This window comes from Mustela lutreola, chromosome 10, assembly GCF_030435805.1.
Source record: "Mustela lutreola isolate mMusLut2 chromosome 10, mMusLut2.pri, whole genome shotgun sequence".
Lineage (NCBI taxonomy): Eukaryota > Metazoa > Chordata > Mammalia > Carnivora > Mustelidae > Mustela > Mustela lutreola.
In genome coordinates this window covers 28612521-28623850 of record NC_081299.1, presented here as the reverse complement: position 1 = coordinate 28623850, position 11330 = coordinate 28612521, and the positions used below count along the sequence as shown (strand labels likewise).

The 11330-nt window shown below is 46.3% G+C and overlaps 1 protein-coding gene across 1 annotated transcript in view; it reads left to right on the top strand.

The window, feature by feature from the left end:
• The first annotated feature begins 5504 nt into the window (after positions 1-5504).
• GNL2 (G protein nucleolar 2) overlaps positions 5505-11330 on the top strand; it is a 23827-nt gene continuing 18001 nt past the window's right edge. The window contains exons 1-4 of the mRNA XM_059136792.1: positions 5505-5714; positions 7365-7449; positions 8403-8497; positions 10321-10460. Coding sequence (XP_058992775.1) covers positions 5651-5714; positions 7365-7449; positions 8403-8497; positions 10321-10460 — 384 coding nt within the window. The 5' untranslated portion in view covers positions 5505-5650. The remainder of the gene's footprint in view (positions 5715-7364; positions 7450-8402; positions 8498-10320; positions 10461-11330) is intronic.

The window sequence follows — 11330 nt, the reverse complement described above, 5'->3', positions numbered from 1 at the left end:
CCATAAAACTTTATGAACACTGAAACTCGCATTTCATGTCATCTTCACGTGTCACAAAACATTATTTTTTTTAAGTAGGCGCCACACCCAACATGGAGCCCAACGTGGGGCTTGAACTCATGACCCTGAGGTGAAGACCTGAGCTGATTATCAAGGGTCAGATGCTTAACCAAGTGAGCCACCCAGTTGACCCAAGAAAACCATATTCTTATTTTATTCTTTCAACTATTTAAAAATGTAAAGATTATTCCTAGCTTGTGGGTCATAGAAAAAAAAAAGCAGCTGGTAGGATTTGGTGGGCAGGCTGTGGTTTGCCTACTCCTTGGTTTATGCCTGGTACACCCGTGGGGGGGCGGTGCGGGATGAGGGGTACGCAGCAGAAACCTGGGTCCCTGGGTCCTGGGCACATCATGTCCAGGCACTCTGTTAGGAAGCAAAATGATCAACTCTGAAGTCTCTCAAAGGGAACTTTAAAGCATTTGGAATTTTCCTGCAACCTGGTTTTACATGGAGTCAGAAGGACTGCTCCCCCCTCCACCCCACCAAGGTGGGGGAGTGGCAGACTTGTCATTTTCTAATCAAGCCTCTATAAAGTTACATAAATCAAGATTTTCATCTGTTCTTCCTCTGCTGCTTGAAAAGGTATATTCATCCTGACTTTCTTCTACACCTCAGCCTTCGTCTCTACGTCGGGCGGCAGATTTTGTTTCCAGTCTAGACTAGACCAGACAAGGGGGCAAGAGGGTTGCAGGAGGTCATGGAAAACCTTAGTGTCTTGCTGGGCAGAAGCCCCCTCTAGGGCAAGAATGACCTTCTGACAGACAGAGGCCCTCTGACACCCTGGTTTTAGGAGTTGACTTTTCAGATTCTTGAATGTGACATTATTCTTCTGGAAACAATCCAAGGGACCTGGTTAACATTTTTAGAAGTGTTTTCCTAAGGAAAAGGGGGGAGGTAGGCAGGAGAAGAGGGAGTAAAGAATTACACACAGATTTAGTCTAACGGCTTAAAAATCAAAAGGATCATTGGACAGATAGATATCGAGTGTAATAGGAAACACACTGATCCTGGGGAGATGACTTAATATGGACCCTTCAGTCTCTTCGGAGCTTAAACAATTACCTATGATTTGGAATTACACTTTAAATTCCCACATCAGTGTGTGTTCTGGATCCATTTATCGGGACGCGGCCAGCAATCTCGAGTTATCTAAACTAGGCCGAAAATTAGAAGCCATTAATAGCCTCTCATAAAATTGCTTCTCAGATTTTCATAAGCAGAATCTGCTGAGGGCCACAGGGATTCAGCAATAGAAAGGACCAAAATGCTGCTAGTTATTTTTCTGAGGCTTAATCTAGGGATCTTTTTGAAGAGCTCCTTGCCCAGCAAGACGATGAATGCCAAGACCAATACAGACCATGTTTCTCCCACTTAGAAGTGGTGACCAGATACACTGCTCATGTGGAGAAGCTTCCTGAGGTTCCCAGAGGTGAGCCCCCTCGGCCTACCAGCTTGCTGGACTCTTGACCCCAAACTTCCCAGGCATCCTAGACGGAAAACAGTGGGCAACCTAGCCTACAAAACTCAAAGTTAACACACCTTCTTTTTCTTGTATTCCCTTATGAAGCATTGAGGTTCTAGACCGAGGATTCTTTCTTTTTGTTTTATACAGATGATACAAAACAACGAAACTCTGAACCATATCTTCCGAGGGCTTCTCTGTTCTTCCAGAGTCCCAGAGCCTCTGCTGGGATTGGCGGGGGGGTGCGGGGGGGATGCAGGGCCCCAAAACTGTTTCACACTGAGCAGCAGCCAGCCAGGGGCCCAAGCCTTGGTCCCAGCCGGTGGGGGCAATTCATCAGGGACTTGCCAGAGGACAGACACAGGGGACTGAATAGAGAAGCCTCCTCTCAGTTCAACTGGGAAGGATAAACCAACAAGCTGGCATTAATTAAGAGCTAATGGCCTTACAATGGAGCGTTGCCAAAGGATAACGACCCTCGGGCTACAGCATAAATATCAAGGCATTTGGGGCAGAGCCAAGACATATATTTTCAGAGTGCATTAGACACTGCTGCAGCCTTCCTCACCCTGGCTTTGTAAGAAAAAGGGATTTAAGGCAGGTGGGGAAGGAGGGTGTTGTGCTCCTAGGGTTGCCTTCTGGTCAGTTGTCAGAAAGCCTCAGGGTGACTTTGGGGAAAGCAATTGCTTTTCAGATCTGCTGCGTACCAGAATTACCTGAGGAGCTCATTAAAATGCATATCTTACCCCACCCCACCCCCTTTCCAGGTCCAGTGAGTTTGATTTCGGTAGCTCTGGGGCAAAACCCAGGAGTCTGCATTTGTAATCAGCTCTCCCATGTGGTTCTGATGCTGGTGGTCTTCAGACTACACTTTGAAAAGTGCTACTGAGGAAGCTGCTGTTGTTACTTGCCCGTTAGATCCTAAAGAAAACGTTTTTACAGAACAAAGAAGTGAGGTCAAGGAAGATTCTCCAGTTCCTGTGAACACGGCTGCCCCGTCTTTCCTATCCGAACTTGGCACGAGGCTGTATCAGAAAGGTGGCATCTCCAGCCGGTTCCTGTTGCGATCTTCTCATTCAGATCAACCTGTGGTTCCTGGGAGCAAGCTTCCAGGGATCTGGAGGCTCCAGAGTCAGGAGAGGAAGGTCTAACCATAGGTCTGGAGGAAAAGATCAGACAGCCCATATGCATGATGTGTAGCATGTCTGTAATGCTTTCATATACCGTAATTCAAATGACCATACTGCAACCTTTCAGGGTAGTTAAATAAATACATCTGTTTAAAAGTTGAGGAATCACAGGCCTGGAGGTGCGTCTTGCCTCCTCTGGTGACTATGACAGGACGAAGGAGGGTGAAAAATGGTCAATGTATTACAATTACATGAGCAGGGCAGGCAAATCAAACCCACAACTTTGGCCTGACCTTCATAGATCAAACGTATTATTGGCCAGTTGAACTGAGGTTGGTTGTTGGGATCGGCAAATACTTGTAAAAGGATTGATGGGTCAGATTATAAAAATAGATGGGAAGTTCGTAGGATAAACGCAGCTGAGTATGAGAACAGGAGAGAAACAACCCACCATATCATCTGGGAAAATGAAACTCCTTGGCAAGACTTCACAACAGCCTGATTCAAAATTTCATAATGAAATTATGTCTCTGATCAAAGCCTGAATGAGCTCATGGGCTGATTTTTGCCATTCGTGTTTATTCTGGTTCGAAGCAAACTGAGGCATCAGAAACACATTATCCTAGTCTTTTCTCCAGGAGTGGGCTATTACACCCATTTTGGGGGGGCAAAGGGACAGTGTGAGGAAGAGGGGGACATCTCTGGATCCTCACTGGGTAATGAGGTTGTTTCTGACTGTCACTCAAACACTCCCTTGGGACACCACATCTGGGTCAGGGCCTTTGCGGCAAAGTTGTGTTTAATCTCATGATACTTGTCCTTGGGGCAGTAAAAGGGAATCGCAAGGAAGAGAAGGTCTTTCCCACTGCTGTCCAGGACGTAACCTGCCTTTGCTCTCCAAAGAATGTTTTTTGGTTTGTTGTTTTGGTTTGTTTCAGACTCAGAAAATAAAGACTCGATCATCCCTCCACCCCCACCCCACAGAGTACCTTCTTTATACCAAGTTGTTTGTTTTTAGGGACCGAGCTACACCACCGGTGGGAATCCACCTTCCTCCCGCCTAACCACCTCATTTCTGGCCTATCCGCAAGGCACAGTGTTGGGCACTTTCTGACAACTTGAAGGGCGAAAAACAGAGGGAGGCCTTCTTGGTTGAAACACAAGCATCTAGAGATTTTCCGTATTTTGGCTGTAGAAGTAACAACTGCTGGGTTTTACCTTCAGGGCAAGAAGCATTCCCGTCTGCTGCTGACTAAATGTTTGTGTTCGCCTAAAATTCATCCACTGAAGCTCTAATTCCCAACAAGAGGGTGTTGGCTTGTGAGACGTAATTAGGTTTAGATGAGGTCCTGAGGGTGGAGCCCCTGTGATGAGATTAGTGCCCTTATAAAAAGAGGAAAAGAGACCAGAGTCTTCCTCACTCCACTCTAAGGACACAGCGAGAAGACAGCTGTGTGCAAGCTGGGGAGAGAGTTCTAGGAATGCAACCATGCAGGCACTCTAACTTTGGACTTCCCAGCCTCCAGAACTGTGACAAATGAATGTTTGTTGCTTAAGGCACTCGGTCCACAGTATTTTGTTACAACAGCTAAAAACACCATCTATTCAGTCCTTCATTCTGTGAATATTTATGAAGACTTTACTGTATGTCAAGTCCTAGTCTAAGTATTGAAGTTATAGTAGTGAACAAACTTACAAGATCTCTGCTCTCAAGAAACTTACATTCTAGTTTTGGAGAAGCTCAGATAAACCTGTAAATAACATAATTTCAGCTAGTGATAAATGCCATGAAATAAATAAAACAGAATAACTGCTGAAGGGCAGAAGAAGGCTGATTTGGAAAGGACAGACAGGAAAGTCTTCTCCCAGTAGAAAGGACTGCCAGATAAAATCGTGGATGCCCAGGTAATTGTGAATTTCAGATACACTATTACTTTTTTTTTTTTTTAAAGTAAAATTAGGTCCCAAATAATGCACGGGACATACTTACACTAAACATTATTATTTATCTGAAATTCAAATTTAACTGGGTATCCTGTCTTTTTTTTTGTGAAATCTTGCAGCCCTACCAGTAGGTGACATCCCAGTCAAGAACAGAATGACCACAAGGAACTTGCTATGAAAGTTTCAAGGAAGAGTGACTCAGGGGGACGGATCCAGTGTAAATGTCAGAATAATCAGAGGGAGGGAGGTCCAAATCAGGTCGGATAAATAGGCAGGGGCCAGATCCTGCAGAATTCTGTAGGGATGGCTAGGAGTTTTGAGTTTCTCTCTCTCTCTCTCTCTTTTTTTTAAGGTTTTATTTATTTATTTAACAGACAGAGGTCACAAGTAGGCAGAGAGACAGACAGAGAGAGAGAGAGAGAGAGGAGGAAGCAGGCTCCCCACTGAGCAGAAAGCCCCATGCGGGGCTAGATCCCAGGGCCCTGGGATCATGACCTGAGGAGAAGGCAGAGGCGTTAACCCACTGAGCCACCCAGGCGCCCCTCTCTCTTTCTTTAAGTGTGATGATGCGCGACTGGAGTTTTAAGAAGGGTGACGAGGTATGACTGATACGTGGCTGCTATATGGTCAGCACTTTTGGAAGGGCTATAGGACAACCTCAGAAGATAATCGAACTTAAGCTTGTGCTACTGATCTGGGAAGTGGGGGTGGACCCACTAGGAGCTCGGGGCAGCGCGTGCCGGGCACCTAGGCAGCCGCTGGGGAGAAGCAGCTTGGCGGTTGCTAGGCAGCGAAAGGGGCAGGGGCTTCACGCAGGGTGACGGCTCAGCGACGGGGACGGGGGCGGAGTCAGGAGAGCGGCGGCGCGCGCCGCGCGTTCGCAGGAAGTCGCTCAGGGGAAGCAAGGGGCGCGCGAGCGGAAATGACGTCGCCCACGCCCAACGTGGTCAAGCGTGGTTCCTGAGGGTCGTTTACTGCAGGGCCTGGGAAGTTAGGAGTTCGTGTACTCGTCCAAGACCTGGCCTAGCGCTCCGGTTCCGGTCCCGTCGGCAAGATGGTGAAGCCCAAGTACAAAGGACGGAGCACCATCAACCCCTCCAAGGCCAGCACAAACCCTGGTACCGGCGGCGGGGCTCGCGGAGGGTGGAGCTTGGAGGAAGCTTGGTGGGGAGGGCTCGGAGGAGGTCGAGGGGGAAGGAGGGACACCCGGGCGGCGTTGCTTGGAGTGGCCTCGAGCCCAGCGGCTACTGGGGACGAGAAAGGAGAAGGTGGTTTTTTCATTCGGAGGCACTGAGGAGTGCTGTCGTCTTGAACGCTTCTCAGGGCCAGGTGCCAGGCACCCTGTCTAACGTCGGGAAAAGTGAACACTTAGGCCTGGCATCCTTGGGGCGTCTCCAGTTGTGAGGTGCGGAGACTGGGAAGCCCTGCGTTGGAAGGGACAGGGATCTTGACCTCCTGTCCTGTTCCTCTCCCCCTCCCCCAGCGTATTTCAGTCTTGTATGATTACAGTTTTCCAGCTCAGGGAATTGTTAGCAGTAAATTAGGTAAACTCAGATTACAAGTAGGTCAACCCAGCTGGCGTTTTACACTTGACCACACTTGCCTGCCACTCTTGCTTGGACCATTTAAATGAGAAAGGGATCCTACTTTGGCTCTTGGGAGTCATCCCACCTGGTAAAGGGCACAGAAAACCCTACAGATAGATAACTAATGAACATTTCAATAAAGATGTTTTTAGAGATGTTTATGAGTTTTGCTGAGTTTGCACCTGCAGGATGAACAAGGTAGTCTTTGGGGGAGTCCTTTCTATTGGGTTTAGTTTCCAGAACTTTGTTTTAAAATATGGTTTAAAGTTTTTGAGGACTTGAACAAATCCCATGGAATGTTTTCTCTGGATTGCTGATAAATTATTCAGTTGGTGTAGACTGGAATCTTAGACTGTTAGACCCAAAAGGGCCCTGAGAAGTTACAATATAGGTGAAGAGGTGGGGCCAAAATTGGGAAGTGGCTCATCACGGTTGGCACACTTGGTGAGCAGTAGAAGCACCAGTGCTGGGATTTCAGCCTGTTTTCTACTGTATCACTTCAGGGGTAGACAGGTGACTTGAAGATAGCCCAAAAAGGAAAAGCTAGGCTAGTATCAGCATGCCTATTTGTCCTTCTCTTTCTCTCCAAGATGTAAGGCAAAAACCCCTACTTAGCTGTTGATTAAACTAAAACATTAGGAAATTAAGAAACTGGTACATAAGGAACACTTAAGTATCAAAATCGTGGTCTCGGTGGTGCCCTGCATGTAGCCGGCTCAGCTGAGACCCACAGTTAGAGCATAGATGGCTATCGAATGTTTTTGTTTAAATTCTCACTCTGCCACTAACTAGCTGTGTGATCATGGGCAGGTGCCTGACGCCTGTGCCTCAGTTTCTTAGCCTGCAGAATGAGGATAATGTATCTCTCTTTATAGGATTATTCCATGGATTACGTGAGGCGATGGCTGTAAATGTGGGTCCCACAGTGCCACAGTTAATACTCAAAATGATTAACTCTTACCAAACACTGTCGTACCGAGGATCAAAGATTAGGTCAGCTTTGTCAGACCAGGTAGCGTCCAGTGATAAGAATTCTGTTGGAATGATATAGGGAGAGAGTAGACATTTTGCAGCAAAGTGGCAGCATGCCTACTTTGAGTGAACTAATTGGTGTGTTTGAGGCAGCGACCATACTTAAACTTGGTGATCAAATAGTTTGCGGTCTACTTCTGTCTTTCCTAGATCGAGTGCAGGGAGCAGGAGGCCAAAACATGAGGGACCGGGCCACAATCCGGCGCCTGAATATGTACCGGCAAAAGGAGCGCAGGTGAGTATTCCACACTGCCATCCTGTCCTTTCCTTCATGCCTTGGATTCCTATCTCAGACCTAATCCCCACCCCCTCTTCCCCCAGATAGGAATAGCATATTTTCATATATCATCTTATGGGGGTGCTGTTAAGATAAATGGCGAATTTTCGGTTCAAGACGTGGGTAGCGGGTGGTGAAATAGTGATTGTGTCACAGCACTGTACGACCAAAGGAGGTTTCATTCCTCAGCGGCCTCAACCTCCACGGATAGCGCATTAAATCTCAAGTTAAATATCCCTCAAGTAGAAATCTGGTTTTCTTTAACAAAACATATAGGACTGTAGTTAGTGAGAGCAGCCAGAAAACTTGTTTTTTTAATGCGAAACTTTAGATCACAACATTGTGGCACTTGGAAACTCATCACAACTGTAAGTTCTGCTGAGGCAGCCTCTACCATGAGGACTTGCTGAGCCTGGCATTTTGCTGGCTGGTCTTAATTTGTTTGGTAATTAGATTCTTTATCCGTTCTGAAAGATGTGTCTAAAACACAAACGTCAATGAACTTAATCTGCCTTAGTCACCTACTCTTCTGTTTGTTTTAGAATTTTGAGTTCCAGCATAAATCACCCTCTACTTAAAATTCATTTAAACCAGTCTTCAAATAATTACCCAAAAAACTCAAGTATGTGGTTTTTTTTAAGACAAATAAACAATAAACAGATTTTTAAACATCAGCATTATTTGTTATTCATCCAGCAGAAATCATTACGTGCTCTGTTGCAAGAGGTTAAATGACTTTTGAACAATCTGTTTCAAATGTAGAAGTACTTTTTGTTTACTGAAATCTGTGTTTCATGATCATTTAAAACCAAAAAAAGAAAAAAGTTCCTTTTGATGGAAAGGGTGTTCTGGAAACTTTGCTCTTGCCTTTCTTCTGTCATCAACCAGAATCTGTTACTTCCTCAATTTAGGAACAGTCGTGGCAAAGTGATTAAGCCTCTGCAGTATCAGTCAACAGTGGCTTCCGGCACAGTGGCGAGAGTGGAACCAAATATTAAGTGGTTTGGTGAGTATCGGCCTCTGTCACTTGTGCTCTATTGAACGTGTGCTGTATGGAAAAAGGTAGGCTTAAAAGGTGTCTAAAGGGCAGAAGTTTGGGGGTGAGTCGAACTGTCAAGGATTATATGAGAAAGGGCTGAGAAGTGCCCATGGTGGGAAGAGTGCTGAGAAAAGTAGTAGTAGTGGTGGATCCCATAAACAGGTTCTTTTTGTAGAGCGTTCATCATTGTTAATTGTAAGTGAACCCTCTAAAACAGATGAGCCCATCCTTTACATGTTAGTGACCAGCCTTCCCAGACCAGAGAATTCTCATCTTTGCCTTTCTGGTGGCCTGGAGAGCGTGGTTGTTTGAGAGTGGCCTTGCAGATAGGTTGGTAGCTTTAACTCGAAGTGTAAGTGCATTCGCTGGCCATTCCTTTGAAATGTTTCTTAATGGGGATTTGGACTGACAGTGGAAGGATCTCTTTTTGGTCTTTCCCAAGAATAACAGAATGGGATCAGGGCTTCTTTCTGGGAAACCCCACCCACACCTCAGTCTGGGCTTTCCCTTAGTCCCTGCGAGGTGCGCAGTCAGATGGTCAGACCCCATCATTGGCCCCAGTGCTTGACCTCCATGGTTGGTGGCAGATGGCAGCTACCTCTCAGTGTGTCTTACATCTGTTGACAGGATACGCTCTAGGAATCTGCCACTCAGGAAAGTGTCAAAGAAAACTTTTAGAGAGATGTTTATCATGGTGGCTGTATATGGTGACTAGGTCTAGGTTCAGGCTGTCTGAATGTGAATCCTAGTTCTGCCATTTCTGTGACTGGGGGCAAGTTACTATATCTCTCTGTTCACTGGTTTCCTATCTGTAAAATGAGGATTAAAAACAGTCTGTATCGGGACGCCTGGGTGGCTCAGTTGGTTAAGCAGCTGCCTTCGGCTCAGGTCATGATCCCAGCGTCCTGGGATCGAGTCCCACATCGGGCTCCTTGCTCCACGGGGAGCCTGCTTCTCCCTCTGACTCTGCCTTCCACTCTGTCTGCCTGTGCTCGCTTTCGCTCGCGCTCTATCTCTGACAAATAAATAAATAAAATCTTTAAAAAAAAAAAAAAAAAAACAGTCTGTATCTTGGAACACTGCTGTGGGGATTACGTGGGCGAGCCCGTGTGTGGTGCTCAGGGCCGTGCACAGCGGGCCGTGAGCCCTGTGTCATCGGCGCATGCATCTTAGCCCTCATCATCTTGGGTTCTGCGTTTGTGCTGCAGCATGCTGTTCCGTTGCCTATGTGTTTCGGGCCCCCTCACTTACAAATTGTTCTCCAGGTAGTGTTACGTAGCTTTATTTGGTTTCCTTTGCATGGATTTATTGGCTAATTTAATAGTCCTTTCAAACCCTTATAACCGTAAATAGCAGCAGCGCGACCTGGGTTCTGGGCTTCAGGATTCTCTCCGTAGACTGATAGATCAGCTCTGGTTGGCTCCGGATTTCTTTGCCAGATGTAGCAGGAAGTGTCGAACATTTGTCAAATCTCCGTTCCATTCAGTGATGTTGATTTTTCGGTTTCATCCAGTCAGGAAATTGGGCTTGGAAAATTCTTGAAACCCTTTGTGTGTCCGGGTTGGTGGATTAGTTCATAGTCTATGAGTGCAGGAGAGGCAGTTTTTTTTGTTTTTATTTTTTTTCCCCCCTCTTTCAAGTTTGAAAACGGATACATGGGATGGGCGTAGCAGGTGTTTGGGTGAAGCCAGGCTCATTCGGAGTTTTGCTTTTCCCTGTGCCATTGGGAAGAAAGATACAGAAGCAAAAAAGAGTTCTTCATTAAAAGGCAACATTCTTCTGTAAAACAGGAAACACACGTGTGATTAAACAGTCATCATTACAAAAATTTCAAGAGGAAATGGGCACAGTTCTGAAGGACCCATACAAAGTTGTCATGAAGCAAAGCAAGTTGCCCATGTCTCTTCTCCATGATCGGATCCAGCCTCATGTAAGTTGGAGGATATCCCTGGCAATGGAATTTCTTAGGCACAGTTGATGCCAGTCCCTTTGGACCATCTTTGTCTTTCGTTCTTCCATAGAGAAGAGTGGCTTTGATGCAGTCCTGATAAGCTTTCCCTCTGTCGGGGTCTCGCCTTAGTAGGAACCGCATCGTGTCAGGAAGGTGTGGTACCTTGTGGATCAGGGCCTTGGGAGTCAGGCCTGACTTAGTCTTTGCTCTCCCCTGACCTAGAGCCTTCATCGGTTTCTCCCTGAGCCTTCACTTCCGTGGCTGTAGAATCAAGAAAATCTGCCTCCTTGGGTGATCCGATGCAGATGAGGCATTTGGCGCATATAATGTGCACATAGCACACCGCCCGATAGCTAAATAGGCTGTGGCTATTATTAATACTAGTTGTATGGTTGTTTTTGGTTAGGCAAACTAGTTTAAGTGGTGACTCCAGCAGACTTCAGGGACATGTAGGGTCGGGATTGGGTTGTAGGAGGGAGGCCTTTGGTGCTGTGTACTTTCAGCTTCTGTGAGACCTTTGGAAGTCTTTCCGGCGAAGGAAAGGGTGCTGGTCAGATTGGTTCTTAATGATCGCTGGAGTTGAAGGACGGACAGTAAGGACTGAGTCCAGCTTGAAGTGGAATGAGTTTCACACAGAACCAAAGAAATGGCCTAATGTTTGCACGTTTCTACTCGTATTGAATAACAGTTCCCAGAAATGTAGCCAGTGTATAAGCCTCGGTTCCAATGTAAGGAGGGGAAGGAAACATTGACATGCATACATGGATTAAACAGTTCAAAGAAAATTGTTTACTCGCAGAACAAAATAAAAACCGAGGCCTGGTTATTGCCTCAGGTTTTGTCAATTAT